General features: G+C 33.6%; 1 protein-coding gene and 1 non-coding gene across 2 annotated transcripts in view; both read right to left on the reverse strand.

Moving 5' to 3' along the window:
* Positions 1–20,432, reverse strand: part of Nbeal1 (neurobeachin like 1) — a 212,134-nt gene that overhangs the window by 99,183 nt on the left and 92,519 nt on the right. Inside the window, exons 11-18 of the mRNA XM_076865627.2 lie at positions 13,588–13,674; positions 11,477–11,560; positions 6,861–6,959; positions 6,191–6,771; positions 5,350–5,482; positions 4,453–4,572; positions 2,971–3,274; positions 627–712 (exon numbers count right to left, since the gene is read on the reverse strand). Coding sequence (XP_076721742.2) covers positions 627–712; positions 2,971–3,274; positions 4,453–4,572; positions 5,350–5,482; positions 6,191–6,771; positions 6,861–6,959; positions 11,477–11,560; positions 13,588–13,674 — 1,494 coding nt within the window. The remainder of the gene's footprint in view (positions 1–626; positions 713–2,970; positions 3,275–4,452; positions 4,573–5,349; positions 5,483–6,190; positions 6,772–6,860; positions 6,960–11,476; positions 11,561–13,587; positions 13,675–20,432) is intronic.
* On the reverse strand, positions 2,761–2,866 carry LOC143407674 (U6 spliceosomal RNA). The gene has a single exon (XR_013092416.1). It is a non-coding gene; the product is annotated as a U6 spliceosomal RNA (small nuclear RNA).

Consider the following 20,432-nt stretch of genomic DNA (forward strand, 5'->3'; position numbering starts at 1 on the left):
ATATAATCTCCCACTACCAAAGCATCTGAGTCAACATAATATTTAATATAATGAACACAACTGATGTTTATAATACTTCTCCCTTTTCTTTCCTCCCAGTTCTAATTTTTGTCTTCCGTCCCTCTGTCCTTGCTGACTTCAAGTACTTTCACTAGATAAGTCCTTGAAGGAAAAAGGATGACAGGCATATAGTAAGTTTCTTTTTTCTCCTTTAGTAAACATTTCTTTTTTCCCTTCATTCTTCTCTCCCTCTTTTGCTGAATCATGTTTTTTTAAAAATACCAAAGTTTGAGCACATTTCTGTTTCATCTCTCCTTCCAGAAAGTTTAGGTGAACACATGTTCAATCTGGTTCATTTACTGAATTCAGTTCATTAGTACAAATTCCAACTACAACTATTTCCATTTACACTACTGGAATGACATAATGACAACATTTGAACTCTAACTGGAAGTGTCCTTAATGTTTGCTACTTCTCATCTTTCTTTGAAAAATTCATAATTCAAAAACTGGCAATTAAAGCCCCTCCATCTCAATTATCCATTGAAATGACTAAAGGAATAAAAAAGAATCTTAGTTCACAACAGAGTTATAACTAGATGGACAGTCCATGCATTTGCTCTAACCTTTGCTGTGTAGTGAAGAAGGATGTTACCAGGCAGGTCGGCCATGTCATTCTCTTGACATTTCCAAGGGCTTAAACAATTTGGACCTGAAAATTATTTATACACATACATACATATCATTGAATATTTATAGTCTCCTTGGTTCTGTATTATCAAAACAAAATTTAAAGTGTTTTAAGCTACACAAATAATACACTAAACCATACTAGCTAAAATATTCTTCGAGGTTTTTGTTTGGTTTGGTTTGATTTGGCACTGGGGATTGAACCCAGGGGCACTTAAAGACTAACTGACATTCCCTGCCCCTTTTATTTTTAATTTTGAGACAGGGTCTCACTAATTTGCTTAGGGCCTTGCTAAGTTGCTGAGGCTGGCTTTGAACTTGAAATCCTCCTGCCTCAACCTCCCAAGCTGCTGGAATTACAAATGTGCGCCACAGTGTCTGGCTGTACTTTAGTTTTTATATCACCTCCAAGTTATCCAAAACCTAGAAAAATTAGGAAGTGGATCAACCTTCACTCCATAAAGGAAACTGTAAATAGCATAAAAAAGCTATTATCAAATATAACAAAGTCCACCTATTAATTTATCTAATGTAAACAAATTCATATGAATAAGAAGATAGTAAAACATCCAATCAATGGGAATAGACACCACAGAAATGGAATAGCACCCGAGCATTAAAAAAAAAAAAAATTACCCAACTTTACTAAAAAATCAAAGAACAACAAGTTCAAATAAGGTTCTATTTTACATTGAATAATGAAGGAAATGTTATTGATGCTATGGTGAAACTGGTATATTTCTGTTTTCTTGGTGGGCACTGTGAATTCTTATATTCCTTTTGGAAATGGATTATGCAACATGTACTGAGATTTTAATATATTCATTGAATATTTATCCTAAGAATTTATCATTACATACAACAAAATAAGAAAAACTAAGTACAAACAGTTCATTAACTTTAAACACTGAAGTTTTATACCAATACTAAAAATTTTATAAACAACCTAAATAAATCACACATTATGAATTCAAAGAAACATTATACAACCATCTAAAATGATCACTTATGAAGACTAAAAATAATTATTTGTTAGAGGAGAATTATAAGTAGGAAAATTATAAGAACAAAATGTAAACTACATAGCCATAATGACTAAACAAAATGACTTATTACTAGTTCTAATTTATTTGGATTATGGACTACCTATAAACATTCTGATGAGTTCAAAGGTTTGCCATAAACTTTGAAAGTCTGGATTGTCCCATTCATGTCAAAACTCCAGTAATCTAAAAAGGATATGTTGACCGCCCCCACCCAGCCCCCGCAAAAAAAAGCCATTCTACAAAGTTAATGTATATGACTTTCAGAGACTTAACATCTGAACATCCTGCTAGAATATAATTTTGTAAGTAGTCATGATTCAAAAATAATTAGTGTGTGTGTGTGTGTGTGTGTGTGTTTAAAATCTTGGTCAAAAATAAAGGCCAAAACAAAAAATTGTACAATCTTATTTTTTTTCAGGTATATTAACACATCAATTATAAAGATGACAAGTTTTAAAACAAGACTCATGATTTCTTATGGAGATAAGCTTATATTTTGTTTTATCAATTCACTAATATCTGACAAAAGAACTGGCATTGTTATGGATGGCCCTAAAATTTATGTTAAAGACATAGTCTCCAATATGACTATACTTGGAAATAAGAGTCTTCAGGAGATAAAGTTATATAAAGTCATAATAGTGGTTCCCTAATCTGATATGGCTCCTTACAAGAAAAGAGACAGCAGAGGTCTCTTATTCAGTCCACATGCAAACAGAGGAAAAACCCTATTAACACTACAATGTGGCAGCTACCCACAACTGTGAAGAGAAGCTTCACTAGAAAACAATCTTGATGCACATTGCTCTTGAACTTCTAGTTTCCAGAACTGTGAGAAAATAATTTCTCTTGTTAAAGCCACCAAGTCTGTGGTATTTTGCAATGGCAACTCTAGGAGAATTAATTCTGGCAGTTAATGGATGATATCTTGAAATATTTTCCAAAGGTTTGTTTTATTTATGCTTACAAAAAAAAAATATAGTACATGGGGACTTTTCCTTTCCTTTCATTTTTTTTTTTTTTTTTAAATATGGAACACTTCACGAATTTGTGTGTCATTCTTGAGCAGGGGTCATGCTAATCTTCTCTGTATTGTTCCAATTTTAGTATATGTGCTAAATTTTATATGCTGAAGGGAGCACTCCTTTGATTTTCAATGAAAACAAATACACTCTCCAAATAGTTTCTTTAGAAAATTTTAAATTTAATTAAACAGTATAATGTACATGCTTACCTGCTAAATACAATGCTTTTACTTGAGGAGGCTGCAGTGCTTCATAAAAGATAATAACAGACCCTAGCTGACCCTCCAGGGATGTGGGACATCCCCATTCACTGTCTTGGGTTCCAGCTGATATCAATTTGGTAACTAATTTTGATTTTTCAGTTGCTCCTCCCCAGGAGGCTGATGATAGAATTCCACCAAATGATGCCCGATGAGGGGTAATGGGAGAAGAAAATGGTGGATCTGGAATTTGAGACGGTGGAGGAGTGGTGGTTCTTTGCCCAGCTGAACCAATACAACAGGAAGTAAAAGACTAAGAAACAAACAAAATATTACACCATTTTAAATAAATATCAAATTTCATGTTTAAAATTACACAGTGAGAGCCGTAGATATAGCTCAGTAGTACAGCCCTTGCCTACTATTTGCAAGGCCCTAGGCTTAATGCCCAGTGATGGAAAAAAATAAATTAGAAATAAATAGCATATAAAACTAAGCAAATAAACAGACTGAAAACTATGTTTTATTTTTACTGGATCAAGATGTATATATGCATGTATATTCACAAGAAATCATTACCAAAGTTCCCCTTGGCCAATAGAATTCAGATGTATTATTTTTATGACTCACTTTACATACTTGTGATTTAAAAATATTTTAATGAGTGTATATTATGAAAAATTTTTAAACAGCTTTACTGTTATCTAAAATAGAAAAAAACTACTTTTCCCCCTTAAAATTTACAGAGAATTGTGTATCAGTATAATGCTCATTACAAGCTATCTTAAAATGGTCATCAAAAACAATAAGAAATTATTCAAGTCCTAGAAGGACTTGAGAAATAATCTACTCCATTCCATTACCTTCAGAAAAGACTTTCTCAAAATTATCCAAAAATTCTCAAAGAACTTTTACATAAGTAGTCACTGAGAACCACCTCTGTAAACAAAGTCTATCTTATACCTAACTACAACATGCAAGGCTTTTTAAAAATATTTTTTAAATTGTAGATGGACACAAAACCTTTATTTTATTTATTTTTATGTAGTGCTGAGGATAGAACCCAGTGCCTCATATATGCCAAACAAGTACCCTACCACTGAGCCACAACCCCAGCCCCCAACATGCAAGTTTTAAGTGTCTTCATTATTTCAAATTAATGTGAATGGAAGAGTTCATAATAATATTTCATAAGAGAGTTTTATTAAATTATCTAATCATTTCTCTGGCTTCCTGTTTTAAGTCTTTTTTTTCCCTTAAATCTACAATTGCATTTGTTTCTTCCTTGAATTGTTTTCCTTTTCAACACACTGTCTGACAAAATCTAATGATAGAGTAACAAATGAATATTAATTTACTATCTTAATATATAGAATACACTTCCAAATTTTAGGGCCCTATATTTTGAATAAACAAAATCTTCTAAATTAACTGAAATCTTTAAGAGTTCTCAATCAAGTAAGCCTGAAAGAGTAGGTTAAATATACTTACCTCATTCATGGCAGGAAATCTGAGAGGGGCAGAAACCTTCTGTTGTCCATTGTCATAGATATAAACAAGACTCTGACCAAAGGGTCTTTTTCCAGGCATGTGAACAATAGTTATGTTGTGCTGGTGAAGTAAAACATACATGTGAAAGGCTAAAATTTACTGCCTTTGGAATAACAAATGTTTTCAAAGTATTACTCTATAATTTGTTTGTGTTAACAGAATATTAAGATTAAACACAGTTAACTGCTGATTAAAATGATGTTCTTAAAGTGAGAATAATTTTTTCTGTAGTACTATAAAACACTTAAACCTTTTCTAAAAAATGTAAAAAAATCAAAACATAAATGTCTTTTCTTCATTTTTCCAAAGCTTTGAGTATTCTTTAAAATCAATCTTTCTAATAAAGACACATTTTATATTTTTAAAAAAGCAAAAGAGGGCTGGGAATGTGGCTCAAGCAGTAGCGCGCTCGCCTGGCATGCGTGGGGCGCTGGATTCGATCCTCTACACTACAAAAAATAAAATAAAGATATTATGTCCACCTAAAACTAAAAAACAAATATATTTTTTTAAAAAAGCAATAGAAATGCATTGTTTTTAATGATTTCTCATGTCATTTTAATTGAAATTCAAAATTAAATGTGCTTTTAGAAGGCCTCAAAGAAATCCCAACATTTCATTTTAGTTTTTAGCAGAAATTTTACTATTATAAATTATATTTATGACAACATAAGTAGTATTAACCTTCTGACAGACAAACTCCAAAATGAGAACCTTAAAGTAAAAATTAATTGACTCTCAAAAAGCAAATGAAATAAAACTCCTCTGAAGATGCATCAAATTGTGTTTTTTCAAGAAAAAAACCAACAAGTTAAATATGATGTCTCAAAGTCTTACCCAGAGGGAATCACAGAAACTGTGGTCAGGAAGCATAACTGTTGCATATTCTCTTCTGGTGCACACTGCCACAACCAACATACCTGAATGGGTAATAAAAGCTTCAAAACCCATGCCACTTCCTGTAAAAAAGCTAACATAAATATATATTATCAGAACTCCTGAAGTCAGTTGATGAGTTTCATCATCACTGAAACCCACAGAATCATAAAGCCATCATGAACACCTTTATCAGCAATGCAGTAGCTTAAACTCTAATGCCACACATCGGTCCAACTTTGTTTCAAAGACATTTAAAAAAAATTTTTTTTTTTGGTATAAGAGTTAACAAATCATACAAAGCACCATTATAATTATAATTCTATTAGCAAACTACAATAAAACTAAAAAAAATTTAAGATCTTCAATATTCTTCCAAATAAAATTCAGAAAGCATACATAAAGGTCTTAAAAATCACAAGAATTAAAAATTATTAGGTACTGCAGTCTAGATAGACATGTACATAAATTTTCTGGTCCTTTATATAAGAAGTATATAGTACCTTCAATGGGTCACAAAGATTATCATTGAAGTTTATTAATCCTTTCTTCTCCACTTTTATAGTCCAAAACTAACCTCAGAACTTAAGTAGCAAATATCTGAGTTATATAATTATTATTAAAAATATACATAATAAAGCACTTATAATTAAACTGTATGTAGCTAAAAGACAAAGAAACTTCAGATAAATTATTGTACATTTAAAAGTAAGATATTTCCAGAGGCTTTTTCCTATTTGGGAACTATAGGATATATACTGCTATGACAATATTTATGTAAATTCCATAACTATACCATTACCTGTATAATTGTTTTCTTTTTCCTCCTTTGTTAGTAACACCAAGAGTCAACTGATCCTGATCTAAACAAAACCAAGCACTGAAAGAAAAGGCAGAGCCTGGCCATTTCTGTATGGGGGGCACAGAAATTCCTGCCATACTATGTGACAAATTAAAATACTGCAGCGCACTCTCTAGACTAAGTTTTCGGGCCATTGTCAGTATTGCTCGAGTCACAGCAGTGGTATAAGGATGAATAAACTCAGATTGATCCACCCTGAGCAATCTCAGCAAGCTACGGATTTCTTCTGAGCTCACTGACTGACTCCCCAAGGAACCATAGATTGCAATCAAGTTCTCAGCACAAATTCGATGAAGGGAAGAATGGGAATTAAGGGTTTCAATGATCCTAATTCCCATGTTTGCATTAACACATGTAGTTCGACTCTGCCTATTAATACAACAAATTTTCTTCAGCCAATCAGAGATGAAGATTTGGAGGTCATGGGATTCAAGCTCTGGAAGCCACTGGATAAGAAGCAAGAGAGGATGGACATTACTAATGCCCAAAATCCCAACTGAAGTATGGTCACCCTCTACAGCCTGAAAAAAACAACATAAAAAATAAAAGATTAGTTACCATTTTTGAAATGGAGATAAGTTAGCTTTTTTAAAAAAGGTTAAAAACTCACCATGTTCATAAGTTCTTTAAGTAGTTCCAGTGGAGGCTGACCCAGAGATTTTAATACTTCAAACATGTGTGTATAACCAATTCTTTCTTTAAATATTTCCTAGAGGAGAAAACAATATATCAAAGCACATTTTAAATGCCTAGATTTGTTGAAATATTAAAAATGTTGAAAATCCTTTTAAGCTAATGAATTTAATATTAAATTTAAAAAAAGATTATGAATTCAATATTCCCTCAAATTACATGTGTTCATCTTTAAATAGAATCCTTACAACTTCTGGAACAACAGAGTTATAATAATCTATCAAAATGCAAAACAAAGTGAGCATAACTGTGTTTAAAACTTTTTTTAATACTTACAGAATACGGCAAATGACACTTAAACCTTTTAAAGTGATTTTTAATTAATAGAGTATTAAGTGAAATTAAAACAAAAATAGAGAAAAAAAATGAGAAGACTTGGAGGTAAGAGGAGTCAGAGGGGCTGGGGATGTGGCTTGAGCGGTAGCGCGCTCGACTGGCATGCGTGAGGCCCGGGTTCGATCCTCAGCACCACATACAAACAAAGATGTTGTGTCTGTCGAAAACTAAAAAAAAATAAATATTAAAAAAAATTCTCTCTCTCTCTCTCCCTCTCTCTTAAAAAAAAAAAAAAAAAAAAAAAAGAGGAGTCAGATAATAACCTCAAAGAACCAAAGAGTTCTGGCAATTTTAAGTAACGGTCAGAAAAAGAAAAGAAAAAAAAACTGAATACTGAATACATAGAGTTTTCTCTCTGCTCTTTGTATCTAAATGGTCTAAATTATTGGGAGCATTAACTTCATTTTAGAAAGTTCCATATTACATATATTTTAAAACAGTAGGCACCTAATGTCATACAGTGAAATATATAGATAACCAACAAAAGTAGAAAACACTAAATTAGTCCATTAAATTAGGCAGATGTTTATACACTCATTATAAAATCAAAAGACTTAAAACCAGTAAAACTGGTTGTTTTTAGAAAGGAGAAATAGTTGCACTGTGGGCCAAGGATAGGAGAAAATCTTGTTTTCAAAGGGTATTTGTTATATAACCTTTGGTTTTTAAACCATGTAAAGTATTACACAGTCAACAACAAACACAAAGGAAAAAAAAACTCTTTAAAAAACCTTGAGTATTTTTTAGCTTTGAATTTCAGAATATAGTATATGCAATCCATTACACTCAAAAAATCAAATCACTTAGAATTTAAAAAATTATTTCTTCCTTACAAAAACAATTAAATGCACATTCAAGTCAGAAGTTGGACTGTAAAATCCAAAACCCTATTTAATAGAAACCTAACCATGAGTTTCAACAACATTTCCAGGGCAAAAGTTAGTTTCCTAAGACAAACCAACTAGGGAATACAACTGAAGTAATGAATCAGGGAACAGAGAGTAATTAGTTCACTTCTGGAACCAGAAAAGTGAGGAATAAAAGATGTTAGAGGTGGGAGATAGGTAAATAAAGTGGTAATAATGTCACTAACATTTACTTAGCATTTACCATGTGCCTTGCTCTGCGTTTACCATTTTACACAGATGACCCTACTAATCATTACAATTACTCAATAAAATAGTTGTCAGCATATAGGTAGCTAACAGCATAAGTGAACAGAAGGACAGTTAGAGGTAGTGAATGAGAAGGGACAGAAAACACTGCAGGTTAGTGACTACAATCAAAGAAACAGAATCACCATGCCTATAAAACTTGGAAAAACAAACCTCAAAGTGACAGGGCAGATCACACGTGAAAAATGTTTATGTTATGGATAGTCCTAAACTGACTAAATAGAGAAAACCGGTTTTCTTCTTTTTTTAAAAAAAAAAGAGCGAGAGAAAGAAAGAGAGAGAAAATTTTTTTAATATTTATTTTTTAGTTTTCGGTGGACACATCTTTATTTGTATGTGGTGCTGAAGATCGAACCCAGCGCCACGCGCATACCAGGTGAGCGTGCTACCACTTGAGCCACATCCCCAGCCCCAAAACAGGTTTTCTTTATTAACAAAGAAAAATTATAATATAAAACCGAATTCCTTAAATTAACAAGAGACTCATTTAAAAGCAATCTTTAACAAAAACAGTGAAGCAAGAAGCATCACAATACCAGATCTTAAAACTATACTACAGAGCAATAGTAACAAAAACAGCATAGTATCAGCACCAAAATAGACAAGTAGACCAATGGTACAAAATAGAAAACACAGAGACAAACCCACATACAGTTATCTCATATTAGACAAAGGTGCCAAAAACACATTGGAGAAAAGATAGCCTATTCAACAAATGGTGCTGGGAAAACTGGAAGTCCATATGTAGCAAAATGAAATTAAATCTCTCTCTCTCTCACCCTACATAAAAATCAACTCAAAGTGGATCAAAGAGTTAGGCACTACGGGCTGGGTTTGTGGCTCAGTGGCAGAGAGCTTGCCTAGCATGTGTGAGGTACTGGGTTCAATACTCAGCACTGCATAGAAATAAATTAATAAAATAAAGGTCCATCATCAACTAATAAAAATATTTTTAAAAAATAGTTAGGTACTAGAACAGAGACATTACATTTAAGAAGAAAAAAGAGGCCCAAATCTTCATCATGTCAGCTTAGGATCTGACTTCCTTAACAAGATTCCTAAAGCGCAAGAAGTAAAATTAAGAATCAATAAATGGGATGGATTCCAACTAAAAAGCTTCTTCTCAGCAAAGGAAACAATCAATAACATGAAGAGAGAGCCTATAGACCAGGAAAAAATTTTTACCTCATGCACCTCAGATAGAGCATTAATCTCTAGGATATATAAAGAACTCAAAAAATTTAACACCAAAAAAATAAATAACCCAATCAATAAATGGGCTAAGGAACTGAAGAGACACTTCATAGAAGAAGAAATACAATCAATCAACAAACATATGAAAAAATGTTCATCAACTCTAGCAATTAGAGAAATGCAAATCAAAACCACTCTATCATTTCATCTCACTCCAGTCACAATGGCAATTACCAAGAATACAAACAAGGGTTGTGGCTCAGCAGCAGACTGCTCTCCTCGCACGTGCAAGACCCTGGGTTCGATCCTCAGCACCACATAAAAATAAATAAGTGAAATAAAGGTATTGTGTCCAACAACAACTAAAAAATAAATATTCTTTTAAAAAAGAATTCAAGCAATAATAAGTATTGGTGAAGATGTGGGGAAAAAGATACACTCATACATGGCTGTTGAGATTGCAAATTGGTGCAATCACTTTGGAAAGCAGTATAAAAATTCCTCAGAAAACTTGGAATGGAACCACCATTTGACCTAGCTATCCCACTGCTCAGTTTATAACCAAAGGACTTAGAATCAGCATACTACAGTGATTCAGCCAGATCAATGTTTACAGCAGCTCAATTTATAATAGCTGAACTATGGAACCAAGCTAGATGCCCTGCAACAGATAATGGATAAAGAAAATATAGTACATATATACAATGGAATATTACTCAGCCTTAAAGAAAAATGAAATTATGGCATTTGCTGGTAAATGGATGGAACTAGAGAATATCATGCTAAGTGAAATGAACCAATCCCCAAAAAACAAAGGCTGAATGTTTTCTCTGATAAGCAGATGCTAATCCATAGTGTGTGGGGCAGGGGTGGGTAAGGAAGAATGAAGGAATTTTGGATTGTGCAAAGGGGAGTGAAGGGAGGGTGGGGCTGTGAGGTTGGGAAGGACAGTAAAATGAGACAGACATTATTACCCTATATACATGTATGATTACACTACTTGTGTGACTCTACACCATGTACAGCCAGAGGAATGAGAAGTTGTGCTCCATTTGTGTAAAATGTGTCAAAATGCATTCTACTGTCATGTATAACTAATTAGAACAAATTTTAAAAAAATAGAAGGGAGACCAGAAGAATAGAAGAAGGGGATCAGGGGGAGGGAGGAGTGGGAAAGGGGAGATACTGGGGAAGGAAACTGATCAGATTATATTGTTTTATTGTGTGCATGTATGAATACATTATAACAAATCTAAAAAAAAAAGATCATTTCAATATCAGAGCTAGCTCCCATTCTTTGAAAAACACTGGAAATCTTCATTAATTTACAATGTCTTTTTTTTTAATTGTAGATGAACATATTACCTTTATTCAATTAATTTACTTACTTTTATATGGTGCTGAGGATGAAACCCAGTGCCTCACACTTGCTAAGCAAGTGTATTTCCACTGAGCCACAATCCCAGGCCCATCAATGTTTTTTAAAATCCTGCAGTGTCCTTGGGGCTTTGCTTATCATTAAAATTATCAGTAAATCGGGCTGGGGCTATAGCTCAGTGGTAAAGTGGCTGCCTAGCATGTGTGAGGCCCTGGGTTCAATCCTCAGCACCACATAAAAATAAATGAAGATACTGTGTGTTTATCTACAACTAAAAAATATTTTAAAAAATTATCAGTATTCTTACATTAAGATGAGGTATTTCGTGAACTATTTTATTTCAGGTATTAAATCATATGTATTATAGACTTTTACATATTATTTTGGGATTTATATAGTGAATAATGGCAGATCTAAGACAAATTTCGAAGCTTGGGAGATATGTTTTACCTTAGCAGCTGGAGATTTGTTCATTATTGCTGTCAAAGCTTGGATGGTTGACACTGCCAAACAATCCAACTGTCCCTGAAACACCTGCTGAAAGAAACCAAAAAATCAATAGCGGTCAAGATTTTTAGTCACTTAGGAAACCTCTGTTCTGAAAACCTGAAAAAATACTTAACATGCATTACATTCCTCTTCCTATGAAATGTGAAACACTGTGACCTGCAAGAAAAGTTACCTACTTAACAGGAATAAGCCATATTTCAAAAAGAATAAGGCAAAATTCACTCATTACATTAAATGTTTTTGAAGGGGAGGGAAAACCCACCCCACCAAGCTCAACACATGCTTTTAAAAATGAATGGACAATCTCAAGAGGAAGGAAGGGAGGTCTATAATTGGAAATTCTATTATGTTTTAATTTCCCTTCAAAGATATACTTGAACTTCCTAGGCTTAAATTCCACTAGCATATATAATGAAATAGATAAAAAGTGTACTTAGTTTCCAAACTCTATATTAAAATTGATCATCATACACCAATTAATCATCATCCTCACAAACAATAAGTTATGTTTTATATAAAATGCAAATTTTGAGACAGTTTAAGAAAGAGACATGTATCTATAATCATAGTCATGTTTTTGAGAAGGCAATGTTTAGTGCTAAAATTTTTAAGAAAGAATTTAAAAAGCTCCATTTTGTTTATGCTTCATTAAAAACTAGACATGTTAAATTTCAGGGCCTTGCCTGTATAGCAAAAAAAAAAAAAAAAAACAATCAATATTTAACAACTGACCATGACTATTACTTATAGGCTTAGCTTGAAAAGCACAGAATGTTTATATTCCTATAGATAATTACCATGAAAGCACAGAACAAGAACTGGAAAGATGTAAAAATAAATAGTCCTGAAAAATTCTGAAGCCAATCAATCCACAAATAGGATTTTCCTCACCATCTTCCAGTAAAAAAATTCAAATGCAAAGGGAACTGTTTAGATTAATTTAACTGTAGTGTTGAATTAAGCTCAATCACCTTTAGGTGGGGCATTTAATCTAAAATTCTGGTTTTTGTTGATGCTGTTTATTAAATAATATTATGTAGGATAAACATATTACATATACAATAAACATTACAGTACATATTAAACATTCTGCATATAGTAGAATTTTATACAAGTAAGATCTGTGCTAGATTTTGTCCAAGAAAAAATTTTAAAAATCTCATTATATCCACTATTTAGAATTATAACATAAACTTCTACAAGACTATTATAATTATTTTATTAAACTATATAAGTAGGCTTCAGAGGGACTAAACATGTATAGAAAAATCTAAAAGAGTACTCTGTAAAATATTTCCCATTGAGAAAACAATACACTAAAATATAGTTTCTTTTTATACCACAACTCTGTTAATCTAGATATTAACAAAATGTTAATAAAAGACATAAGTTCTCTTACATTTTGGAAAAGAAAAGAGCAAACTTCATTTTAAGTTTTTTCCAAATTAATTTACCTAACACATGAGAAGTAACACTTACTATGTAAGTTTGCTTCATTATCCTTATATAGAGTTGAATTTTTAGACTAGAAGAAAGTTGAGTTTATGCTAATTTAACATTCAAAGAGTTCAGCATCTTCTTCCCTTCCTCCAAGATTCAGGTTGTCCATTGAATTATAATCATTATTTGTCAATAAGAAGCAAAGAATCAAGATATTAACAATGACCATACATATTCACAAACAAATACCTGAGGTTCCAATTAAACCACAGTGCTTAGAAAAGGAAGCCCCCAAAATATGAAGTCACCATCAGGTAGACAGCATTGATACTGGGATCACATTCCTGTACTTTATATCTCCTCAAACTAAAGAGAATACATGTGCACAGATAGCATTTTATTCATTGCTTCTACAAACCACCAAGATAATTATCGTTTAGATGAAAGTAATTCTTATTTTAATATTTAAGTAATTTTCAAAAATAATTAATGAATATTAGAATTATTTAATGTTTATGTATTTTAAGAAGTAAGAAGAAAAGTACAGGAAAGTTATTCCCATTGACTGATTTTGGACTTCGGCTGAAACAAGATGCAGGCTTTGTAGATACCTGGTCCTCATTCATTTCTGTCAGTAATTTGTTGGCAAGTTCTTTCTCGTTCTTGTCTGCCACCTTATTATTAGCATTTAAAAACAGCTGTTAAAAACAGAGATAAGAATAATGGAGAAAAAAAATTAAATTGTCACCTCTAAGAAAAATGAAACCTAAATGGATTCCCACCTTTCTTGAAAACCAATCCAAGAATCCACTTATGAAGTATATCACTTCCAGAAATTGCAAATTATTTGCTTTTTGGGTAACAAACTAATATTAGTTTATATACCATGACTAATTATCATAGATATATTTCACCCTTAGAACTCAAAGTTACTAGAATAAGAAATAACAGTAATTAAAATTAGTTAATATTCCTAACTACTTACAGAAACATCAGGAGAATGCCTCACAGAGTAGGAGGAAAGCTGCTACTGAGATAGACTCAAGATATTATAGTAAATAATGTACTTAGTCAAGTAAGCTTGTGAAATACTATTTAACTATTGAAAGGGTTATATCTTGAAATGCTTTTCTCAGAGTCTCCAACAGGCTAATGTATAACCCCACATGGAGGTCAGTATACAGAATTTTCCAAATTTATCTTACTGTACATCATACCAGAATGCCATAAAACAGAGATGGGGTTGTAGCTCAGTAGCACAGCACTTGCCTCCCATACATGAGGCCTAGGTTTGATCCTCAGCACCACATAAAAATAAATACATAAATATATTGTGTCCATCTACAACTAAAGAATTTTTTTAAAAGAATATCATAAAACAATATTCTCCAAAGTTGTAAAGAGTTGAACTTAATTTATATTAGTTTGTATACTGGAAAGGGAGATTGGTATTATTTATGGCACACATGAGGATTACCCTCCTCTGAATGGGGAAAAAAAAGAATCAAGTATTTTAATTTTAGATTATTTGTTGTTTTGTTTTGTCTATGGTACTGGGATTGAACCCAGTGGCACTCTACCACTGAACTGCATCCCCAGCCATTCTTTATTTTTGGGACAGAATCTTGCTATATTGCCTGGGATGTCCCTGAACTTGCCAACTTCTTGCCTCAGCCTCTCAAGTAGCTGGGATTATATTCCTGTGCCACCACACCCAGTTTAATTTTAGTTTTATATACAAAACAGCATTCCAAAAGGCTTTGGACTCTGGCATAGTTTGCTTAAAGACAAAAATAATTCAAATGAGAGTGAAAGAAGAAAAAGTTAGATATATAAAAAAACCAAAAGCATACCAAGAAGGAAGTTCTTAGGAAAATCTGTGATTTCAGAAAGTTTAGTTACATGCTAAAACACTGCAATATAAAATTAACTGGAGTGCTAGGGCTGTAGTGGCAGAGCACTTGCCTAGCATGTGTGAGGCACTGGGTTCGATCCTTAGCACCACATAAAAATAAATAAAATAAAGGCATTCTGTCCATCTACAACTACGAAAAAAAAAAACTAACTGGATAAAGGTAAGTATATAACAGGTACATAAAGCTTAATAGGCTTTTGGAGTCAGAGACCTGAGTTGGAATCATGGCTTTACTACTTTTTTTTTTTTTTTAAATATTTATAGGGTACATATTAGCTGGTGAGTCTAATGGTGAGTCTGGTGAGTCTAATGGTGAGTTTAAAGAATCAAGTCAATTTTTTTTTTAAGAGAGAGAGAGAGAATTTTTTTTAAATATATGTATATGTATATTTTTAGTTTTCACTGGACACAACATCTTTGTATGCATGTGGTGCTGAGGATTGAACCTGGGCTGCACGCATGCCGGGTGAGCGTGTGACCGCTTGAGCCACATCCCCAGCCCCGGCTTTCCTACTTCTTACCTGTTTGATTTTAAGGAAAACTAACTACTCCAAGTTTGTTTTCTTAAAAATGGGAGGAATAATAAATATCTCATCAAATAACTATACATGTTAAATGATATAATCTATGGTAGTTTATTTACATGGTATGTAGCACATAACACAGACTTTATAAATGAAAGCTAGTATTATCAGCAAAGATTTGGGGAAAAATATTGCATATTATTCAGGTGCAAGGAAATAGAAATGTTCTGCTGAAGCTAATACGGGTAAAAATAAGTAAGCTTTCCAAGGGTTAGGGATGTAGCTTATAGGCAGGGCACTTGCCTAGTGTGCACAAAGCCCTCTGTTCAATTCCAGTACTGCCAAAAAAAAAAAAAAAAAAAAAAATAGAGAGAGGGAGAGAAAGAGAGGGCAAGAAAGTCTTTCCAGACAGCAACATAGCAATGTACATAAAGAATCTTCCAAAAGTTCTTACTCTTAAATGAGTAATTCTAAAAACTTACACTAAGACACAATCAAAAAACACCAAGATTTTTACCACAGCCCCAAAGTCAATGGGATGGTTTCTGAATCCCTCTTATTGCTACTACTAAAGATAATGCTGTTCTTCTGTTCTAATTCAAACATCTATGGATGGCTTTTAAAAAATTACAATAATTCAAATCATGTTTCTTCAAGGAAACAAAATAACTTATAGTGGACTGTGACTCTCATACAAAAAGAAAGCACAGAAAGTGCCAGAGGTCAGCTAAAGATTTTCCATGTCTCATAAATTATTTGTGTCACTTTAATCTTTAGTTTCCAATGTTTCCAACAGGTGTGCATGTTTAAACAGCAAAACTGTCATGATTCTGTATGATGGAATAAAGCAGAATAAATGATTTATTCTTTACTAATAACAAAAAAAATCAATTTAAACAGAAAGTAATCACAGACATTTGTACCACCATGTAATACATTTTTATACATTCAGGAATAATATAAACTAGTTCATAAAATGTTTATGTATCAATATAATCTTAATTTTCCTATTTTAATGCACAGGCAACATATTTTCTACTGACTAAATAGTGAACTTAAGTGCAATTAATACAATTAGAAAACTACATATCACAATGGACTTTTAGGACCATGGGAAAAAGAAAAAACTGGGTAAGAAATCCTAGCTCCATCACTTATTACTACTAACCTTGGGCTAGTAATTATATCTTTCTTGACACACTTTTCCTTATTTGTATGATGAACAAATTGGGAAGCTTATTTCAAAGCTTCCCCCATTTTTAAAGACTTAATGACCATCTGAATGGCTATTATCAAAAAACAAAAACAAAAAAAGAAATACTGGATATATTGTGGAGAAAAAGGAACCCTTGAACACCACTGGTGGGAATGTAAATTAGGATAATCACTATGAAAAACAATATAAGGTTCCTCAAAAAGCTAAAAATAGAACTATCATATGATCCAGCTATCCTACTCCTTGGTATATAACCACTGGAAATGAAGTCATCACACAAAAAAGGTAACTGCATGCCTGTATTTATTATGGCACTATTCACAATAGCTAAGATATGGAATTAGTTTAGATAAATAGATAACAAAAATATGATACACACATACACACAATGGGAGTATCATTCATCCATTAAAAAAAAAAATCTTATCATTGTAGCAAAATGGATGCAACTAGATGACATCATGTTAAGGGAAACAAATCAAACACAGACAAGTATCGCCTGTTCTCTCTCATATGTGGAAACTAAAGTGGAGAGGGCTTGCCTAGAATGCACTAGTCCATGGGTTCAATCCCCATACAGATTGTATGTGGAAACAAAAGACCTAAAAGTAGAAGACAGATTACTAGGGACTGGGAAGGTGTTGAAGGGAAAAGGGTGGGTATCAAAGAAGAAGTATGGAGCATATGATCATGCATAATATATGCCTATAGGGAAAATCATATAGAAACCCATTCATTTGTACAATTAATATGTGCCAATAATTTTTTTTAAAGATTTAAAGACAATAATGTCACAATCCACATTGATTCAGACAAAACTATTTCTGAAATAAGGAAGATGTACAGCCAACAGGAAAGGCCCAAGTTCCAAAGGCTGGTTTTCCCCCATGAAATGGGTTTATTCTCTAGCATTTCCTGTTGCAAAACAAAATGTGGTAAGTAGTATCAAATAATTTTTTTTCACAGTTTACAAATTTTTTTTTTTTTTAATTACAAGGAAAAGCATCCAGTCACAGAATGGCTTGTATTATATGATTTGTAACTAGAAGTACATTAAAAAAATAAAACCTGATGTCTTAGTTCTAAAATCTTTTCTATTAGGGGTTCTTGGAAAATTCCTCGAGAATGTCAATACTTTTTCTATGTGTCAAACATCATATGAAAAGCTTAGTGAAAGTTCCATTGTAAATATATACCTCATTTTCTATATTCATTCAGTGACAGGTGTGTAATTTGTTTCCACATCTTGGCTATTATAAATAACAGTTGAGATTGTCAAAAGCATAAGTAAATTAAGGTGTAGGAGGGTAAAAACCTAGGATCAAATAGGTAATGCCAGCATTTTTAGAAACGCAATATTCCAAAGACACTGAAGAATGGCCACTGTGGTAACAGAAACAAAGAGCATAGAAAAGATGAGTATGTTGATAATTCAGAAACAATTCTTTTTAAGTTTCTCAAGAAGGCCACAAGCAAAAGTGACAAACGGAAAATGTCACCAAAAATAACAACTAGTGTCCATTGAACTTGGAAACTAAAAGGTTTTCAAGGACCTTGATTAGAAACAGTTTTATGGAGTTGCAAAGAGGCAGAACCTTGATGTGGTTTGAAATTAATAGAATTTGTCCTCTCTTTCAAAATGCTCCAGACCTGGTAACTATACATTTAATTTTATTCTTGTAGTTACAGGAGACTCTATCTCACCTAAAAATAGGACAAAGCATAAGATCCTTTCAATTGGGTTATACTAGTTATGAGATGTCCCTGATAGACATACCAGTTGACAGTTCTATAATATAGCAAAGTTCTATTATCAAAATCACAAATGTGGGGCTGGGGTTCTGGTTCAGTGGTAAAGCACTTGCCTAGCATGTGTGTGGCACTGGGTTCATCCCCAGCACTCACGTAAAAATAAATAAAATAAAGTTATTGTGCCCTTGTGTCCATCTACAACTAAATGTAAATATGTACATGGGCACAAATGCATTTTCAATTGTAGGAAAATACACCAATGAGAGAAAACAGAGCAAAAAACAAACAACCAAGAGATGAAACACCCTGGAACAAAGGGTTAAGAGCAATCAGCCAACAGTGTCAGTCATCTCTGGAAGACTGGAGCACATTCCATTGCCTATTTTTTGCCTTCTAGGTCCAATCAAAAGACTTCCTACAGACTTCCCACGCCCCTGGCTGCTGCATTGCAACCGGCAGGGCCCTGGTGTGCCCACCGGACCTCCCCCCCCCCCACCCCCAAGAGGCCTCTCAGCCCCAGACCTGCGGTCGGCTCCCCGAAGCCGACGACCCACCTGCAAAAAAAAAAAAAAAAGTTTCCGAGAGGAAATAAAAGTGGATCTGGGAGTTGGATCCAACATGGCGGCGGGCGCGGAGAGATCAAGTCTCTGACCTCTTCAGCTGCGCGGGCATAGGGAGTTGTAAACCCTCTAAATGCTGTTTGCTCAGGATCACTAGGCAATGCTGAGGTGACGTGGATCTGGGGTGAATAGTCTGGGCCTCTCAGAACACACACCGAGCCCGGATAGGCTGAATTCAAGCTCCTGGTGGCCTGCTTCGCGTAGACAAACTGCTGTGACTCACCACTAAACCATCCCGCTGAAACAACTGGTCAGCCCTTCTGCACCTACGGAGGTAAATGCCAACCGAGCCTTCATAGGCAGTGGCCACAGGATTGAAACGGGGCTTGGGAGAGCCAGTCAGGACCCACCCGTTGCATTGGTCACCCAGCAAAGGGAAACGAACTGTCGCCATTTGCATGGGATACCACCATGGCAGAGAACTGACGTCACCAGAAGGCAACGGAGGAGATGACTTCATTGAAACCAGCGGCGACAGCATCAAATAAATTTATAGGAGTAAACAGTAACTCAGCAGTCAAACAGAACAAGAAGTAACATGAGCAGCATGAAAAAGCAAGGAAGAAAAGGAGTACAAACAATGCAGGAACACTAAATATTCAGGAGGACCTAGAGGCATCAGAAAAATTGTCATATAAAGAACTCAAGGAATACCTTAGACAGATGGAATGGAACCTTAAAGAGGATATGAGACAGCAAACAGTGAAAGAACACATTGAAATTGAATTACATAAACAGATAAAAGAAGAAGTTAAGCATCTTTATCAGGAGATAGATTATAAAAAAAAAATCAAACATTAATTCTAGAAATGAAGGAAACTATAAACCAAATTAAAAACTCAAATGAGAGTATCACTAACAGAGTGGAGCAAGTAGAAGTCAGAACGTCAGATAATGAAGACAAAATATATCATCTTGAAAATAGTCTAGCCAACTCAGAAAGGCTGGTAAAAAATCACGAGAAAAACATGCAAGAGATATGGGATAACATAAAAAAACAAACTTAAGAGTCATCAGGTAAAAAGGAAGGTATAGAGATTAAAACCAAGGGAATGAGCAACCTGCTGAATGAAATAATTACAGAAAACTTTCCAGAAATAAAAAAGGAAACGGATATACAAATTATAGATGCATACCGGACACCGAGCATACAAAATCACAGTAGAATAACACCAAGACACATTGTTATGAAGATATCCAATATACAGAACAAAGAGAAAATATTAAAAGCTACAAGAGAAAGGAGGCAGATTACATTCAGGGGTAAACCAATAAGGTTAACAACGGATTTTTCATCATAGACGCCGAAAGCGAGAAGATCCTGGAACAACGTATTTCAAACACTGAAAGACAATGGATGCCAACCAAGAATTCTGTATCCAGCAAAATTAAGCTTCAGGTACGACAACAAAATAAAAATCTTTCATGA

The sequence above is a fragment of the Callospermophilus lateralis genome, chromosome 9, assembly GCF_048772815.1.
Source record: "Callospermophilus lateralis isolate mCalLat2 chromosome 9, mCalLat2.hap1, whole genome shotgun sequence".
Lineage (NCBI taxonomy): Eukaryota > Metazoa > Chordata > Mammalia > Rodentia > Sciuridae > Callospermophilus > Callospermophilus lateralis.